The sequence below is a fragment of the Mobula hypostoma genome, chromosome 5, assembly GCF_963921235.1.
Source record: "Mobula hypostoma chromosome 5, sMobHyp1.1, whole genome shotgun sequence".
Lineage (NCBI taxonomy): Eukaryota > Metazoa > Chordata > Chondrichthyes > Myliobatiformes > Myliobatidae > Mobula > Mobula hypostoma.
Window position 1 is genome coordinate 88,634,841 of NC_086101.1, and position 20,897 is coordinate 88,655,737.

General features: G+C 41.6%; 1 protein-coding gene across 1 annotated transcript in view; it reads left to right on the forward strand.

Moving 5' to 3' along the window:
- si:ch211-246m6.5 (von Willebrand factor D and EGF domain-containing protein) overlaps positions 1-20,897 on the forward strand; it is a 327,759-nt gene that overhangs the window by 181,394 nt on the left and 125,468 nt on the right. The window contains exon 17 of the mRNA XM_063049712.1: positions 328-578. Within this exon, the coding sequence (XP_062905782.1) occupies positions 328-578 (251 nt within the window). The remainder of the gene's footprint in view (positions 1-327; positions 579-20,897) is intronic.

Genomic DNA, 20,897 nt, shown 5'->3' on the forward strand with positions numbered 1-20,897 from the left:
TGTTCTCCTGCTCTGTCCTGTCAAGCCAGCTCTAAGTTCCAGTCGGGCATCTGACCAATGGCCCTCTCTTTCCTCTGTTCCTTGTCATGAAGGGCAAGCTCACAAATTTGAAAAGATTTGTTCAACAACTGGGTCACAAGTGTAATTTGTAGTGACGAGCCCATGACCAAAGCAGATTTTTGCTGTTCGGGCCAATAACAATGCAGAACACACATTAGGACATTAGAATTTCTTCTCATTTCCTATTTTTTATGAGAAAAAAATTGGAATGAGTAAATGAGTTATTTGAATTTATTACTAACGGCTTTGTTTTGTGTTCCTACTAAGACAATCGGCCACCTATTTACCAAGAGTCTCCAACTAAGCTCCAGACATTTTTGGGTGAAAATTTTGTTTACCAGTTCACAGCAGTGGATCCTGAAGGATCGGCTGTGCTGTTCTCACTGGAGTCTGCTCCTGAGAATGTCAGCCTATCACCTGCCGGCCTTCTGATTTGGAAAGTGAATTCCCAAAATTCAGCCAGCTTTGGCTTTACCGTCTCGGATGAGTGCAATGCACAAAGCACATATTCGGTTCAGGTGAGTGCAATGAATTCCACTTAAATTAAAAAGTCAGGCATATTTTTGTTTAAGCAACACACATGAAAGTTGCTGGTGAGCGCAGCAAGCCAGGCAGCATCTCTAGGAAGAGGTACAGTCGGCGTTTCAGGCCGAGACCCTTCATCAGGACTTCACCAGTTAGTCCTGACGAAGGGTCTCGGCCTGAAACGTCGACTGTACCTCTTCCTAGAGATGCTGCCTGGCTTGCTGCGTTCACCAGCAACTTTCATGTGTGTTGCTTGAATTTCCGGCATCTGCAGAATTCCTCTTGTTTGCATATTTTTGTTTATTGTTCAATAAATTCTATACAGAATATGAAATAGCACAGCAAATTATTATGATGACAAATACTTGAGAAACTTGGAAGTATATCTTCTGAAAACCCATTGAAATAGCAGATAAACACCGATTAAATTCTGACATTGTGAACTGGAGTTCCACGTGTATCCCTTTGCCTCACCATTTTTATATCTATTTGTGCAAATGTATTTGTTGAAAATTTGTGGCTTTATATACAAGTAGAATATTTCATATTTCCAAATTTCAGATGGACCTTCAACCTAAAACTTGACTTTCTCTCGCCATTGATGCTTCTTGATCTGTTAAGTGTTTTGCTATTGTATATTTCCACTGAAGTCACAGTTTTGATACAATGACTTGATGAAGTATTCAGCCCCTGCCCCCCAACAACTACTTTCACATTTTACTGTCTCATTTTCAAAATTTAAAATATATAGAAGTACGATTTTTTGAGCTAATCTACAAAACATTGTGTATCATGTCAAATCAAAAGAAAAATTCCCAAACTTTCAACAACTTATGAAAAATTACTGGAAATCCAGAAAATGCTAGAGGAACCCAACAGGTCAGGCAGCATCTGTGGAAAAGATTAGACTTTTGATGTTTTGACTGAGGCGCTTCTTCTCGGCCTAAAACATCAACTCTCTACTCCTTTTCATAGAGGAACCTAGCATCATTAGAGTAGTATTGTTGGACCACTACCTTTGCCTACTATAGTTGTGAACTTCTCTCCACCATGTCAACAGTAGGATGTTTGCTAATGATCAGATATCGGATATCCTGCATGATTATCTTTGTACATTCTCACCTGAACTGTGTGGGTTTCCTCTCTTCCTCCTCTATTCCAAAGATGGATGGTTAATGTTAGTGGGTTATGTTAGCGCCAAAAGGATGGCGACATTTGTGGCCTGCCCAGCATAATCCTCGCTGATTTGTGAAGACACAAAGAATCAATGCATTTCATTGTATGTTCCAATGTACATATGAAAATAAAGTCAATCCTAAGTCAATGTTCAAAGCCTTCAATGCATTAATCGGGAAAGTGGGAGAATTTTTTCAATTTGCTTGGATAATTGTGAGGAGTTTTATATGAACCAGAACAAATGGCCTATGTTATCATCACTCTATCGACAGTAGTAGGCTCAGTACCTCTATCACTTGATATTGTGCCTCCAGTATGTACTACCTGCTGCAGCAATTCACCAAGCCTCTTTAAAAGCACCACAAAAACTCTCTCCCTGTCACCAAGGAGGACAAGGGCAGCATGGTCTGCGGTTTTAGGCTTGTATTCCATTCAACTAGATTTAAAATATATCAGAGAAGGACAAGAGACTGTAGATGCTGGAATCTGAATCAGACAAACTGCTAGAGGAACTTAAAGTTCTAAGTAAATATTATCATCTAAGTACACATATGTCACTATATACAGCCCTGAAATTCATTTTCCTCTGGGCATGCTTAGCAAATCAATGGAATAGTAACTATAACAGGATCAACGACAGATCAACCAGAGTACAGAAGACAACAAACTATGCCAATGCAAATATAAATAGCAAAAATAGGGAAAACATGTAGATAATGAGATAAAAAGACCTTAAAGTGAGATCATTGGTTATGGGAACACCTCAAACGTTGGGGCACGTGAGCATAGTTATCCCCTTTTATTCAAGAGCCTGATGGTTGAGGAGTAGTAACTGTTCTTGAACCTGGTGGTGCAAGTCCTGAGGCTCTTGTACAGGTCGACCTTCTATAATCCGACACTATTGGGACCTGAGGAGTGCCGGATTAGTGAAAATGCCGAATTACAGAAGGACCACATTAAGCAATAGCTAACTGCCTCATTATACCTTTAAAATATCAAAGGATTCAAAGGTTCATTTAATGTCAGAGAAATGTATACAATATACATCCTGAAATGCTTTTTCTTCGCAACCATCGACGAAAACAGGAGTGCCCCAAAGAATGAATGACAGTTAAATGTTAGAACCCCTAAGTCCCACCCACCCGCTCCCCTCCCTTCTGCGTGTAAGCGGTAGCAAGCAACAATTCCCCTCTACCCACTGGCAAAAAATAAAGCGCACTCACTACCAGCACTCAAGCGTGAGCTAAGTGATAACAAAGACACAGACTTGCAGTTATCCCAAAGACTACATTGCACTTGCAGTTACTAAGGGAATGCTCATTAGTTTCTTTTCCTCCACTTATTAATATGCTTAAATTCAGCGGGTCATCACGTCTGATCCGAAGTCGTAGGCAGAAGAGAACGGAGCGTTGGCCGGGCAACACCAGAGAGCAATGCGCGACTGCCGGCAGGTGTGCGAGAAGGCGGACCGACCCAGCGCGTGCCAGCTCCCCTGCCGCTGGCGGGTGAGATGGGCAGGTGCCGGGCGGCTGCCCCTCATGCAAATGATATTAATAAATGCAGGAAAACAAGCAGGAATCGGCTGTCTGCGCTTACAAGAGCGCCCCAGCACGTGAACAGGCCTAGCGCAACCAAAACAATGCGCAGCAGTTTCGTATGGTGGCCTGGAAAATTTGAAATTACAGTTGCGCGGAAAATTTGAAATCAGTGCAGATTATCGAAGAAACCGGATTACAGGTAGTCAGATTAGTGAAGGTCGACCTGCACTTTCTACCCGACGGTAGCAGTGAAGAGAGACCATAGCCTACATCATTGGGATCTTTGATGATGGATGCTGCTTTCTTACGACAGAGTTTCATGTAAATGTACTTAATGGTAGGGAGGCCTTCACCTCTGGTGTACTGGGCTGAATCCACTACCTTTTGTAGGATTTTTCATTCAAAAGCATTGTTGTTTCCATACCAGGCCTTGATATAGCCAGTCAATACACTCTCTTCTACACATCTATAGAAGTTTGTCAATGTTTTAGATGTTGTGCTGAATCTCTGCAGACACCTAAGGAAGTAGAGACGCTGCTGTGCTTTCTTCGCCATTGCACTTACTTGCTGGGTCCAGCAGCAAATATGAAGGCAAAGAAATGGTCTATGTGTCGGGTGAAACCCCTGCAAGAGGACTGAGATTGTGGAGGGCAGATGGCCAGTTTTAAAGCCGTGTGGTAGATGGGTGAGAGCAACTGGATTGCTACAAATCAATAAGGCAGTTCACTACAAATTTTTCAAGAGTAATTAAGGGTGACCACCAAGTTCAGTCCTTCACAAAGATGTATACAACCTGCGTCTAAATGAAAGAAAAACTTAAACCTAATCGAACTCAAGTGATCAGCCAATTCATCTTGCCATTGATTGCAGACCCACCTTTTCTAGATGTGTGATGTCTCCTTGTGTGTGTGTGTATATATATATATATATATATATATATATATATATATATATACACACAGCAATAGTATCACATGGGATGGTGGGTAGAAGGGAGAGTATGTAGACATAGGGGCACCACTGTAGCATAGCATGGTGGTTAGTGTGATGCTATTACAGTTCAGGGCATTGGAGTTTGGAGTTCAATTCTGATATCTGTTCTAAGAAAGTTTGTACGTCCTTCCATATGCGCGTAGGTTTCCTCTGGGTGCTCTAGTTTCCTCCCACAGTCCAAAGACTTACCGGTTGGTAGATTAATTGGTCATTAAATTGTCCTGTACTCAGGCCAGGATTAAATATGTGTGCTTCTGGGTGGCGCATAGGGCCTGTTCCACATTGTATCTCTAAATAAAAGAATAAAATAAAAAACAACCCCTCCCTCCATGAAAAAGTAACTTTGACAGCCAATTAAATAGCACTCAAGTTTGATAATCGAAAACTTAGAATGTTTCAAAAAACCCTTTGATATTTAGAGGCACTCAGAATCTTAAAAAAGGTCAATTGAAATATTAACTTTGTAAAATTATTAATGAATTCAAAATTAAATCTAATTTAAGTCACTTAAGCCACTGTGAATATTTAAAATCATTAGAGCAAACTTAATTAATTCCAAAAATCATACATTACCTTATATTTCTCCTTCACAGCTGTTTCTCTCCATTAAAATAAATGAGTTTGCTGCCCTTGTGTCAGGTCTAAGGTGATGTGGATTCAGTAAGAACCATTCCAGTAGAACTGCTGGGGATTGCCCAGTGTTGACTGCCTGAAGTTGGTGCGATGTCACTGTACTTCAAGAGGGATCCAGCTTTCAAGTACAGCAGGGAAACGACTGCTGAGTTCAGGAATTCCTGCTTGTATAGATTTCAAGAACTTCATGGGGGATAAATTCAGCATGTAGCTGCTGGCATTTCCCAGTGAGTTTCATTCCAATAAATTGTTCATTTTTTTGTTTTTTGTGTACTTAAACAAAATTTGCAATATGATGGAACATAAAACTATCTGTGACATATTTAGTTATGTTGATCTCTAGACCTTGGATTAAATTAGCTATAATTTAACCTAATCTGTTAGGAGGGTAACACGCACAAAATGCTGGTGGAACGCAGCAGGCCAGACAGCATCCATAGGAAGAAGCACAGTCAACGTTTCAGGCCGAGACCCTTCATCAGGACTAACTGAAAGAAGAGGCAGTAAGAGATTTGAAAGTGGGAGGGGGAGGGGGAGATCTGAAATGATAGGAGAAGACAGGAGGGGGAGGGATGGAGCCAAGAGCTGGACAGGTGATTGGCAAAAGGGAGACAAGGCTGGAGAAGGGAGAGGATCATGGGATGGGAGGTCTAGGGAGAAAGAAAGGGGGAGGGAGCGCCAGAGGAAGATGGAGAGCAGGCAAGGAGTCATTGTGAGATGGACAGAGAGAAAGAAATAAAAGAATAAATAAATAAATAAATAAATAAATAACGGATGGGGTGAGAACGGGAGGAGGGGCCTTAACGGAAGTTAGAGAAATCAATGTTCATGCCATCAGGTTGGAGGCTACCCAGACGGAATATAAGGTGTTGTTCCTCCAACCTGAGTGTGGTTTCATCTTGACAGTAGGGGAGGCTGTGGATAGACATATCAGAATGGGAATGGGATGTGGAATGAAAATGTGTGGCCACTGGGAGATCCTGCTTTCTCTGGCGGACAAAGTGTAGGTGTTCAGCGAAACGGTCTCCCAGTCTGCGTCGGGTCTCGCCAATATATAGATGGCTGCACCAGGAGAAACAAACGCAGTGTATCACACCAGCCGACTCACAGGTGAAGTGTCGCCTCACCAGGAAGGACTGTCTGGGGCACTGAATGGTGGCGAGGGAGGAAGTGTAAGGGCATGTGCAGCACTTGTTCTACTTACAAGGATAAGTGCCGGGAGGGAGATTGGTGGGAAGGGATGGGGGGGATGAATGGACAAGGGAGTCGCATAGGGAACGATCCCTGCGGAAAGCAGAGAGAGGGGGGGAGGGAAAGATGTGCTTGGTGGTGGGATCCCGTTGGAGGTGCCGAAGGTTACGGAGGCTGGTGGGGTGGTAGGTGAGGAAAAGCAGAAACCTATCCCTAGTGAGGTGGTGGGAGGATGGGGTGAAAGCAGATGTGTGTGAAATGGGAGAGATGTGTTTGAGAGCAGAGTTGATGGTGGAGGAAGGGCAGCCTCTTTCTTTAAAAAAGGAAGACATCTCCTTTGTCCTGGAATGAAAGGCCTCATCCTGAGAGCAGATGCGGCGGAGACGGAGGAATTGTGAGAAGGGGATGGCATTTTTGCAAGAGACAGGATGGGAAGAGGAATAGTCCAGGTAGCTGTGAGAGTCCATAGGCTTATAGTAGACATCAGTAGATAAGCTGTTTCCAGAGATAGGGACAGAAAGCAGTGGCCACACATTTTAACACCACATCCCATTCCCATTCTAATGTCTTTCCACGGCCTCCTCTACTGGCAAGATGAAGCCTCACTCAGGTTGGAGGAACAACACCTTACATTCCGTCTGGGTAGCCTCCAACCTGATGACATGAACTTCTGTTAATAGCCCTCCTCCCATTCTCACCCCATCCCTTATTTATTTATTTATTAGTTTTTTTTCTTTTTTCTCTCTCTGTCCCTCTCACAATTACTCCTTGCCTGCTCTCCATCTTCCTCTGGTGCTCCCCTCCCCCTTTCTCTCTCCCTAGGCCTCCCATCTGATGATCCTCTCCCTTCTCCAGCCTTGTCTCCCTTTTGCCAATCAACTTTCCAGCTCCTAGCTCTATCCCTCCCCCTCCTGTCTTCTCCTATCATTTCCAATCTCCTCCTCCCCCTCCCACTTTTAAATCTCTTACTGCCTCTTCTTTCAATTAGTCCTGACGAAGGGTCTCGGCCTAAAACGTCGACTGTGCTTCTTCCTATGGATGTTATCTGGCCTGCTGTGTTCCACCAGCATTTTGTGCGTGTTGCTTGAGTTTCCTGCATCTGCATATTTCCTTGTGTTTACACTGTTAGGAGGGTAACAAGTTTGTATGTCTGGCTTTGTGGTCCCTTCAATTTGAGTAAAGATTATTTTCATATGGACAAATACATGCATGCATAGGTGCGATGAAAACCTTACTTGCAGCAGTATATTAGGCTTCAAATACTTATCACATGTACTTTCTATTTTAAGTTTAACTGTCATTCAACCATACATGAATACCCATAAATACAGACAACCGAAACAGTGTTACTCGGGGGATAATTTGCAGATCACAGTACCAACAGCCGTACACAGCCCAAGACACATAGAGCATATATAAGATAGCAAACAAATATAAGATATCAGTAAAATATAGTCACACACAGACCCCAAGTCTCATGAATGTTTCAGTAGTCTGTAGTCACCCACATTACAACCTGTCTTTTGCTGAGCGATTACTGGAGGCAGCACCAACTCCCGCTTGGACGCCACGCCACACAGCACCTCTGGTGGAGTGCTCAGACTCCAGTGCCTCTCTCCTGGGCAGCAGTGAACAGTCAACACTGAGATTTGAGGCCTAGTCCTTGCTATGACGAAGGCCATGCCGCTCCCCTGCTGTCCACCAATAAACCAGTGAATCGGACATGCAGCAGTCCACAATGTCCAACAGGGTCTTGCGATCACAAGAAAAGCAACTAAGACAGTCACTCACTGTTAAAACTGTGCACCACCATCAGGCACCAACTCCTCCGATGCCTCTGACGCAGGCAACAGTGAGTCCACACCAAGTCCAGCTCCTTCATTTCCGCCGCCAATGAGCAAGTCGCTGATGGGTAGGCCTGCAGTACTTAAAGTTCTTAATGTCCAGCTGGGTCTTGCGTTGGTAAAAAAGTTTGCTTAAAAAGGACAGAAACACCTTTGGCTGGTCCTGCAGAACATACAGTGAAATGCACTGTTTGCATTAGCAATAAACGTTACCTAGGGATCTGCTGGGGCCAGCCCACAGGTGTCACCACACATTCCAGCACCAACACAGCATGTCCACCATATAGCATGCACACAAGCGACAACAACAGAACAACAGCAACAAGACAAGAACAGCAAAACAACCCCCTTCCTCCCTCCCACCCACCAGCATGCAGATTCATACAGCAATCACAAGAAAAATCTAAATTAAACATAAATTATACACAATTTTTACAACAGAAAACACAATTAGAATTTTTTTAAAAACTGTATTTTATTGCAAAGTGATCAGTGTTGCTAAATGGTAGTGGTGATTAGGATTTTGTCGGTTGATTCAAGAACCAAATGATTAAAGTGAAGTAACTGCTCTTGACTCTGGTGGGGAACTTCAGACTTCTGTACCTCCCTTTGAATGGTAGCTACAAAAAGATGGTATGGCCCAGATGGTGGGGATTTTTGATGAAAGATCTTGCCTTTTTGAGGTGGCACCTCCTGTAGATATCACCAGTGGCGGGGAAGAATGTCTGTGATGTATTGTGCAGTGTTCACTACTCTCTGCAGATTCTTAAAGTCCTGTGCATTTGAATTGTTGTAGCATTGCACAATGAAACCAGTCAGGACCCTTTCAGCACTTAATCTGTAGCAGTTTTTAAGGTGTTTGGTGACAAGCTGAATGTCCTTAACCTCTTAAGAAAGTAAAGATGTTGGTGCACTTTCCTTATGACTGCATCTCTGGACTGGGCCCAGGACAGGTCATCTGATATGTTTAAAGCTGCTGAATCTCTCCACTATTGTTCCTCCAATGTAGAGAGATGCATGGTTGCACTTGTTCCCCTTCCTGAAGTGAACAATCAGGTCCTTAGTTTTGCTGACATTGAGTGAGAGGTTGTTTTTGCAGCACCACTCAACCAGAAGTCCTGTTTCACTCCAATAAGCTGACTTCACCACCTATGATTTGCTTGTTAGTGAATTTGAAGATGGCATTGGAGCTGTGCTTAGTCACATGGACATGTGTGCAGAGAGCAGAATGAGCAAATAAGCACACAGTCTTGAGGTGCCCCTTTGTTGTTGATGGTCAGTGAGGAAGATGTGTTGTAACCATTATTCATCAATTGAGCTTTGCTGATGAGGAAGTTGAGTTTCCAGTTGTGAAGGGAGATACAGAGACACAGGTCTTGAAGTTTGCTGATGAATTTAGATGAGATTATTATGTTCAGCCGCGAGCTGTGGTTGATGACAGCAGCCTGATGTGTGAGTTCTTGTTCTCCAGAGCAGAGTGAAGAACCAGAAAAATTGCATCTGCTGTTTACCTTTTGTGGTGGTACATAAATTGGAGCAGATCTATGTCATCTCTGAGGAAAGAGTTTATTTGCAACATAACCAACCTCTTGAAGCACATCATTATGGTTGATGTAACTTCTAGGTGTTAGAACATGAAGCAGGCCATTATGACCTTTTCAGGCAGAATGTCTTAAGGTTACACAGTCGTTTTACTTCCACAAAAACCTGAACCTGCCAATCCTTTGCTGAATGTGTTGCTCTTTATGTTAAATTCTTTCATGGGAGGTTTTTTTTGATTTGGCTTACTTAGGTTTGTTTGAACATTGGAGATATCATTTAGGAACATATACTTATAGGGAGCAGTTGTTTAGCAATTATACAGCATTATAATGAGTTAGTAGCCTGGAGATGAATGTTAATATTCAATCATGGTCACTGTAAATTTAAGTTAATTAAATATTATGGAATAAAAAGCTGATACCAATAGTGATAGTCATGAACCTATTGGTAATTGCTGTAAAACCCATCTGATTCTCTGATGTTCTTCATAATATTATTCAGCTTGGGGTAAATGTTATTTCAAACCAAAACTGATATTCTTGTTTCATAATTGTTCTCTGAAATAGTCCAGCAATTCAGCTTGTTGCATCAAACTGCATCATGTGAGAATGAAATCAAGCAGATCACCCAAGGGTGATCTAGATTTGGATTTGAAAATACCAAGCTCTGTTGACAAGGCCAAATTTACGATACCACCATCTGCACAACCATCTGTGCCTGTTCATCTGAAATTAGAACACCAGTTGTACTGATAAACAAAGCAGCAACCTAGCACAAGTCAAAATTACAAGCACTTTAAGTCTGATATCTGAGTTGTGTTCCCATTAGCAGGACAAACCAATCAAAGGTAATGTAATTCTTCAGCATTATCTCCAATCCTCATGAAATCACATGGCATTCAGTCAAATATAAGCGAGGAAGCTTCTTGCTGCTATCATTGACTACTTTTCCTTAGCCGATGAACCAATTGCCCAGGTGCACCTGACCATAAGAAGAAAAAAAAGGGTAACTCCACTAAGACTGGCCAATGCCCCATCATTCTGTGCTCAGTCACCAACAAAACGATGGAAGATGTTTTGAACAGGACTCTGTGAAGAAGCACATGGTCACCAATGTTAATTGTCTTCATATGTACTAAGAATTGCCAGTAACATGTTCCACTGCAAGTCGAACACTATCCTGACTTTGAAGTGTATTGATGACCCTTTCCCAGCACTGGGTCAAAATCTCAGAAGTACTTGTTGTATATCAGATGGGTTGTGGAATTACTAATAAACTTTAACAGGAAGCTGGAAGTTAGAGGAATTTGAAGAGATTTGGTATGTCACCAAAAGCCCTCACAAATTTCTACAGATGTACCATGAAAAGCATTCCATCTGGTATGGGGGGAGGTGAGGGCTACTGCACAGGATCGAAGTAAGCTGCAGAGAGTTGTAAAATTAGTCAGCTCAATCATGGGTATTAGTCTTTATAGTATCCTGGACATTTTCAAGGAATGGTGTCACAAAAAGGCGGATCCATCATTAAGGACCCCCATCATATAGGCCATGTCCCCTTCTCATTGCTACCTTCAGGAAGGATGTACAGGAGCCTGAAGGCACACACTTTTTATATATATATGATTTTTATTGAGTTTTCAAAGTAAATACGTGGGAAAATAATAACTACCTCCCCCCTCCCCTTAACACTCCCCCCCCGATATATACTCCTACTTAAAAAGAAAAGAAAAAAAAGAAGAAAAAAAGGAACCACCTGAGTATTGGAAGGTTTGCACATGCTCCATGGGATTAAAAATAAATTTAATATATATTTGTTACTTTCCCCAAGGAACCAAGATCTTTATCATCGGAACTGTAAATAAGGGTTCCAAATATTCAAAAAAGTTTCATATTTATCTCTTAAAATCTAAAACATTACTTAGCTTCTCAACTCTCATAGTTCCCTGGGGAATCTCTTGAACTTCACCATGTTGCTATGTGTTTCCCTCCCAATCATCCAGGCAAAAATAAAAAAAAGATAGATAAGATACAAAAAAAAGAAAAAAAATACCCCCCCACTAATGTTGTGACTGAAAAGGTACACAACACTACCCCCCTCCATTGTGCGGGTTGTGGCTATTGCCATGTTTGCACACATGAATAACGTCAGTGTTTCTTCCAGCTCCCCCGTAACAAAAAATTGTATATATATAAGAAAAATTAATATCATTATTCCCAGCTAATATTCCTCAAATTTTAACCTTTCTTCCCCTCCCTCATATAATTAATAATATATTTATATATTCATCTGCCTAAAGATCCAACAGGCCTAATCCTTGATCCAGTCTTCATCTTCAATCCATCTCGCTCCCCTAGGTTTGTTCTTGTATCTGGTGACTATTCAAAGAATCTCGCACAAACTCCTCGGCTTTCCGGTAATCGTCAAAAAATCATTTTTCTCCACCAGCCAAAAAAATCTTCAAGGTTGCAGGATAACGCAATATAAATTGATAACCGTGATCCCATAGGGCTTTTTTCACTGGATTAAATTTCTTCCTTCTCTTCAAAAGTTCATAACTTATATCAGGGTAGAAAAAATTTTCTTCCCTTCTATCACCAGTGGCCCTTTTCTCTTCTTGGCAGCTTGGACAGCCGCCTGTAGAATCCTTTCTTTGTCTTGAAATCTTAAGAATTTTATTAAAATTGATCATGGATATTGGTCATCTTGTGGTTTTGGTCTTAGAGCTCTATGTACCCGCTCAATTTCAATTGATCAGTCTTCCTCTTTCATTTGCAAGGTTTTCGGGATCCATTTTTGAAAAAAACCATATTGGATTATCTCCCTCTATACCTTCTTTAAGACCAACAATTTTAATATTATTACGTCTACTAAAATTTTCCAACACGTCCACTTTCTCCAAGGGTCGATTTCTTTCCGTGTTCCAGACAATCACATCATTTTCTGTTTTTTCTACTCTGTCGTTAATATGCTCCATTGTTCTTCTGAAGTTTCTTATCCATTTTATCCTGTCTTTTCATAGCTTTATCATAGCACATCTTCACGTCTCTAAGCTCTGTTCTTAATTTTCTTAGTTCAGCCGTTAATTGCAATAAAGCCTCTCTTATGTCTCTGTCGTCTCCTTTACTTCCAGTCTTTTCCAGTTCTTCCTCCTCTTCTTCATCTGTATTCTCTACGGAATCCAATTCTGACTTTGAGTCACTTTCAGTTGCAGTGGCCGTCGGTTCTTGTAGTTTAAATTGGGTCGATTTGCGCATGTGTACTACTTTGCACATGCGCATTTCCGGCATCTTCTTCCGAGCGACCGCTACCGCCGCCATTGCTCCCTGTTCTTCTATGCCAGACATAAAATGCGTCTCCTCCGAAGGAGATCCAACCTGAATCCGAGGCTCCATCGCTACAGTAGGCCCTTTTTTCTTCCCATCTCGCAGCGACTTCGCAACAACAGACTTCTTCTGTTGCGGTTTACAAGGCATATTGTAGAGTTGTCTTACAAAGTTTATAAGTAGTTTTCGGAAAGTATTTATTAACTTTACTTTGTTTAAACTGTACTTTGCTGATTTTTTACGGGAGAGCTGGAATTACACATCTCAATCCCACATCATCACGTGACGCCCCCCCCCTCCCCCCAAGGCACACACTTAATGATTCAGGACCAACTTCTTTCCCTCTGCCATCCGAATTTCTGATTGGACATTGAACCCATGAACACTACCTCACTACTTTTAATTTTTTTTTACTATTTATTTAGTTTAACATTTATTCATACTGTAATTCAGTTTTTTTCTCTCTTATCATGTATTGCATTGTATTGCTGCTGCCAAGTTAACAAATTTCACCGGGTATGCTGGTGATATTAAACCTGATTCTGATTCTGATTCTAAATTGAGAGCTGAAAAATAAATGTAAATACCTGTTTTGGTGTTTTGGTAATCAATAATACATTTGGCATATGAATAAAAAATATAGGCTGCGTTCAGTTTAGGTAATGGTAACAAAGGAGAGTGTCAGGGTGATCCCTGCAATGAACAATGAACTTATCCATAACAATTTGGCCAAAACTCGATAGTTAATAATATAAAGATAATAAGAAAAAGAAATGAAGTTCTGAAAGAAACATAGAAATCTACAGCACATTACGGGCCCTTCGGCCGACAATGTTGTGCTGACCATGTAACCTACTCTAGAAACTGCCTAGAATTTCCCTACCGTATAGCCCTCTATTTTTCTAAGCTCTATGTTCCTATCTAAGAGTCTCTTAAAAGACCCTGTTGTATCTGCCTCTACCACCTTCACAGGCTGTGCATTCTACACACTCACCACTCTCTATATGAAAACTTACCCCTGACATTCCCTCCGTACCTACTTCCAAGCACCTTAAAACTATGCCCCCTCGTATTTGTCATTTGAGCACTGGGAAAAAGCCTCTGACTATCCACGTGATCAATGCCTCTCATCATCTTATCCACCTCTTTTGGGTCACCTCTCATCCTCAGTCGCTCCAAGGAGAAAAGGGCAAGTTCACTCAACCTATTCTCATAATGCATGCTCACCAATACAGGCAACACCCTTGTAAATCTCCTCTGCACTCTCTCTATAGTATTCACATCCTTCCTGTAATGAGGTGACCAGAACTGAACACAGTACTCCAAGTGAGGTCTAACTAAGGTCTTATATAGTTGTAACATTACCTCACGGCTGTTAAACTGAATCCCATGGTTGATGAAGGCCTACACACCATATGCCTCCTTAACAACGCTGTCAACCTGCGCAGAAGCTTTGAGTGTCTTATGAACACGGACCCCAAGATCTTGCTGATCCTCCACACTGCCAAGAGTCTTATTATTAATATGATATTCTGTCTTCAAATTTGACCTACTTTACACTTATCTGGGTTGAACTCCATCTGCCACTTCTCAGCCCAGTTCTACATCTTATCAATGTCGCGCTGTAACCTCTGACAACCCTCCAGGCCAGCCACAACAGCCCCAACTTTTGTGTCATCAGCAAACTTACTAACCCACCCTTCTACTTCCTCATCCAGGCCATTTATAAAAATCACAAAGAAGAGGGGTCCCAGAACAGATCCTTGCGGAACACCACTGGTCACCAACCTCCATGCAGAATATGAACCATCTACAGCCTTCTGTGGGCAAGCCAATTCTGGATCCACAAAGCAAGGTCTCCTTGGATCCCATGCCTCATTACTTTCTGAATATGCATCAGATGCGGAACCTTATCAAATGCCTTACTGAAATCCATATACACTACATCTATTGCTCTACCTTCATCAATATGTTTTGTTACATCCTCAAAGAATTCAATCAAGGTTTCAAGGGATGACCTGCCCTTGACAAAGCCATGCTGACTATCCCTAATCAGATTATGTCTCTCCAAATGCTCATAAATCCTACCTGTCAAGATCTTCTCCAACAACTTGCCCACCACTGAAATAAGGCCCGCTGGTCTGTAATTTCCTGGTTATCTTTACTCCTTTCTTGAACAAGGGAACAACATTTGCAATCTTTCAATCCTCTGGTACCTCTCCTGTCCCTATTGATGAAGCAAAGGATCATCGCTATAGGTTCAGCAATCTTCTCCCTCACTTCCCACAGTAGCCTGGGGTATATCTCGTCCAGTCACAGTGACCTATCTAACTTAATACCTTTCAAAACCTCCAGCACATCCTCTTTCTTAATGTCTATACACTCAAGCGATTCAGTCTGCTGTAAGTCATCCCCATAATTGCCTAGGTCCTTTTTCCTGGTGAATACTGAAGCTAAGTATTCATTAAGTATCTCTGCTAACTCCTCCAACTCTGTGCACATGTTCCCACTCTTGCTCCTAACTGGTCCTATTCTCATATCGCTATCCTCTTGCTCTTCACATACTTGTAGAATGCCTTGGGGTTTTTATTAATCCTGCCCACCAAGGCCTTCTCATGGCCCCTTCTAGCTCTCTTAATTTCATTCTTGAGCTCGTTCCTGGCACCCTTGTAATTTTCTAGAGCTCGAACAGTATCTAGTTTCTTGAACCTTTCATAACCTTTTCTTCATCCTTTGTACACCATTGTTCTTCTACCCAATCATCCTTTTCCTGCGTCAATGGAACATACTTATGCAGAACACTATGCAAATGTTCCCTGAACATTTTCCCTATTTCTACCATACGTTTCCCTGACAATATCTTCTCCCAATTTATGCTCCCAAGTTCCTGCCTAATAGCATCATATTTCCCCCTACTCCAATTAAATGTTTTCCCAAATTGTCTGCTCCTATCCCTGTCTAGCGCTATGGTAAAGGAAACTGAGTTGTGATCACTAACTCCAAAATGCTCTCCCACTGAAGGATCTGACACATGATCAGGTTCACTTCCCAATATCAGATCAAGTACTGCCTCTCCTCTAGTTGGCTTATCTACATATTGCATCAAAAAATCTTCCTGAACACACCTAACAAACTCCACCCCATCTGAACTCCTTGGTCTAAGGACATGCTGCCAGTCAATATTAGGAAACTTAAAATCACCCATCACATCAACCCTATTATTATTGCCCTGTTCCAGAGTATGCCTCCCTATCTGCTTCTCGATATCTCTGTTACTTTGGGGGGTCTATAAAGAACACCCAGTAGAGTTATAGCCCCCTTTCCTGTTTCCGGCTTCCACTCACAATGACTCAGTAGACTATCCCTCTATGACTTCCTCCTTTTCTGCAGCTGTGATACTGTCCTTGATTAGCAGTTCCACTCTTGGATCTCATTTGCCTCCCTCCCTTCTGGAACATCTAAAGCCCAGCGCACTCAGGAACCATTCCTGCCCCTGAGTCATCCAAGTCTATGTAATGGCCACATCAGCATAGTTCCACGTATTGATCCATGATCTAAGTTCATCCATCTTGCTTATGATACACCTTGCATTAAAATAGACACATCTCAAACCATCTGGCTGAGTGCTTCTTTGCTGTATCATCTGCTTATCCTTCCTCATAAGCTCCCTACAAGCTGTCACTACTTGTGCGCCAACTACCCTATCCTCTGCCTCTTCACTTCGATTCCCACCCCACTGCAAATCTAGTTTAAACCCTCCCCATTTGCATTAGCAAACCTCCCTCCCAGGATATTGGTTCCCCTCTAGTTCAGGTGCATCTGTCACTGATGAACTGATTTCTTAATGCCTCTCTGAAGGCTGAACTTGAAAACAGTTTCTCTATCTTCAGTTTCCACAAGGTCACATTGTATATTTCAATGTAATTCAGCACATTTTGATGAATGATCACGGCACTTTAATCCAAATTGCTTTTAGCGCATCTCAAATCTATTTGTTACAATAAAGCTTTTGAAATTTCATGCTTGTTCGACCAATTTTCCAGTTCTAATAGTTTAAAGAAGCTCTAAAAATTAAATCCAAAGAACAGTAATAAGAGAATTTTGAAGGACTATGTGGCCATAAGACAGGGCAGAAGGAAGCCATTCAGCCCATTGAGTCTGTTCTGCCTGATTTTTTTTACCTCTCAACTCCATTCTTCTGCCTTCTCCCATAGCCTTTGACACTCTCACTAATCAAGAACCTATCAAACTTAGCTTTAAATATACCCAATGACTTGCCCTCACAGTCATCTGTGCCAATTAATTCCACAGGTTCACCACCTTCTGGCTGAAAGTATTCCTCCTCAGCTCCTTTCTAAAGGGACTTCGTTATATTCTGAGCGCTGTGGCCAGTGGTTCTAGCCACTCCAACTATAGTATTGGAAACATTCTCTCCAATTCCATTCTGCCTACAAATATCAATATTCACTAAGTGTTAATGAAAACCCCATCATTCTTCTGAACTCCAGCGAGTGTAGCTCAGAGCCATTGAATGCTTACCTTTCATTCCTGAGATCACTTTGGCAAACCTCCTCTGGACCTACTCCAATGCCAACACATCTTTTCTCAGATAAGGGGCCTAAAACTGCTCACAGTACTCCAGATGCGGTCTGACTAAATGCCTTATAAAGCCTCAGCATTACGTCCTTGCTTTTATATCCTCGTCCTCTTGAAATGATTGCAACATTGCATTTTCCTGCCTTACTACCAACCCAACATGCAAGTTAACCTTTTGGGAAACCTACAATAGGACTCCCAAGTATCTCTGCACCTCTGATTTCTGAATTCACTCCCCATTTAGAAAATCATCTGTGCCTTTATTCCCTCTACCAAAATGCATGACCATAAACTTCCTTAGACTGCATTCCATCTGCCACTTCTTTGCTCATTCTCTGAATCTGTCCGTCCTTTTGCAGTCTTCCTTCTTCTTCAACACTACTTTCCCCTCCTCCTATCTTTGTATAATCCACAAACTTAATCACAAAATCATCAATTACATTATCCAGATCATTGACAAACAATATGAAAAGTAGCAGATCCAACACTGACCCCTGCGGAACACCACTAGTCGCTGACAGCCACTGCCTATTTTATTCTGTTCCCCAAAACCTTATTCTTAATAATGGAATCTAACATCCTGCTGACTGATGAATTCAGGCTAACTGCCCTGTAATTTCCTGTCTTCTGCCTCCCTCCCTTCTTAAAGAGTTCAGGAGCATTTACAATTTTTCAGTCCTCTGGAACCATGCCAGAATCTAGTGATTCTTGAATGATCTCTAATAATGCCTCCACAATCTCTTTAGCTAACATTTTAAGAACAATGGGGTGCAGTACATCTGGTTCAAGTGACTTATCTAGCTTAAGACCTTTCAACTTCCCTAGAACCTTCTCAGAAATGGCAGCTACACTCACCTCTTCCATTTGACACTGTCAGATTTCTGGCACGTTGCTGGTGTCTTCCACAGTGATGACTGACACTAAATACTTACTGAGTTCATCTATCATTTCTTTCTTCCCCTTTACTACGTCTCCTGCATCACTTCCAGTGGTGTGATTTACTGCCTTTCCCATCTTATACTCTATATATCAGAATACCTCCTCTTTTCTCCCCTTATTTCTTTTTAATTGCATTTTGTTGATTTTTAAAAACTTCCCAATCCTCTAACTTCCCACTGTCTTACTCTATTGTGTGTCCACTCTTATGCTTTTATGTTGTCTTTGACTTTCCTTGTCAGTTACAGTGGCCTCATCCATCCTTTACAGTTTCTGTTCTTCTTTGGGTTGAACCGATCCTGTGCCTTCCAAGTTACTCCCAAAAACCCTAGCCATTGTTGCTCTACTGGCATCCCTCCCTGTGTCCTCTTCCAGTCAACTTTGGCCAGCTCCTCTCTCACTTCTCTATACTCAGTTGTAATACCAATGCATCTAGTTTTAGCTCTGCCTCTCAAACTGCAGGGTGACTTCTGTCCTGTTGTGATCACTGCCTCCTAAGAATTCCTTTGCCTTAAGCCCTCTATCAAATCTGGTTCATAACACGACACCCAATCCAGAATTGCCTTTTCAACCAAAAGCTGGTCTAACATGCCATCTTGAAGATATTTTACAAATTCCTTGTCTCGGTATCCAGTACCAACTTGATTTTTCAAATTCACCTTGATATTGAAATCGCCCATGACCATCGTAACATTGCCCTTTTTAGATGTCTTTTCTACCCCACATCCTGGCTTCAATTTGGAGTTCCATAAATAATTCCCATCAGAGTCTTTTTACTCTTGCAATTTCTTTACTTACAAGATTTCTACATCTATGAGCGGGCATCATTTTAAGGTGATTGGAGGAAAGCACGTCAGGATGTCAGATATAATTTTTGACATAGAGTGTGGTAGGTACGTAGGCCACACTACCAAAAGTGGTAGAGGCAGATACATTAGGATCAGCTAAGAGACACATATAGGTGGACAGATGGGAAAACAATGGAGAGCTATGTGTCAGGGAAGGGCTAGATTGATCTTAGAGTAGGGTATAAGGACAGCAGTTCATCATGGGCTGAAAGGCCTGTACTGTGCTGTACTGTTTGAGGTTCTATCTTCTGATCCTATGTCACTTCTTTCTAGGGACTTGATTTAATTTTTGCCAGCAAATTCACTCCACCCCCTCTACCCGCATGCCTGTCCTTTCAATATGATGTGTATCCTTGGATGTTGAGCTTCCAGCTGTGACCTCTTTTCAACCATGACTGTGATGCCCACTATGTCATACCTGCCTATTTCTATTTGCAAAACAAGATCATCTACCTTATTTCAAATGCTGAATGCGTTCACACCATAGAAGAGGAGAAGGTAGGAGAATGGGGTTGAGAGGAATAAAAAATCAGCCAAAATCGAAAGGCGGAACAGGTTCCATGGCCTAATTGTGCTCCAATGTCTTCTGGTATTATAGTCTTAAATATAATACCTTTAGTCCCGTATCACTACCCTTCTTTTCAATTTTGTCTCCAATTTAGCCTGAAGTTAAATTCTTCCTTTCTAAACTTTTGGTCTTATTCTTTATTCTGGAGACTTTAGTGACCTTTCCTGCACTCTTCTTCCCTTTTAGTTTATCTAAATTTTTCAAGCTGCTGAAACCCTCCTCCCTCCTATTATTTAGTTTAAACCCATATCCACAGCGCCAGTTATACGCTTTTCAGCATCTCATCAGAGCAGCTCCCTCCTTCCCCAGTACTGGTGCTAATGTCCCACAAATTCAAACCTACTTCTACACTAATCCTCGAGCCACTCATTTAACTCTCTGATCTTATTAACTCTTTACCAATTTGTATGTGGCTCAGGTGCTAATCCAGAGTTTATATCTTTTTTGGTCTGTGTTTTAATTTAGGCCCTAGCTGCTCAAATTCCCTCGGTAGAATCTCTTTCCTTGTAGATCAGATAATACATCCTGAAGCTGGGCATCAGTCAGACAACACAAAAGCTTCTAAGTGAAAGAAAAACTTACTTTTCTGCAGCATCTTTCACATCTTTTGATCATTCCAACACAATCTTTACATTGATTATGTTCAAAACCTGTCCATCTTGTTCTAGTATTAACTATTGCATCCAGAGTGAAAACTCCAACCTCCAGTTTTAGTGCACATATTATCTTTACGTCATTTGGCTTCAAAGGGGAAAAATGGGTTAGGATGGCAAGATTTAGCTTGCATTACACTTACAAGGTTTGTCTCTGAAGAAGATTATATCTTGATATTGAAGGTGCCAATTATTTCAATAGTTAATTTCATTATGTGGGATAAAGCACCAATCATAATTAAGCATGCAGTCTTTTCTGTATTCATGCTGTTTTACTGGTTCTTGTGGAGGGACTAATGGACATGCCCCTTGCTGTACAGAAGAAATTGTGCATACTGCAGTGTGGAGAGTAGATCTCCTGGGGGGTAAAAATTGAACAGTACCAGAGGATTAGAATAGAGTTAATTAGTTGTAATATGGAAAATAAAGCTTTAATTATTATTATAGTCAGCAAAGCTTGCACCTTTTTGA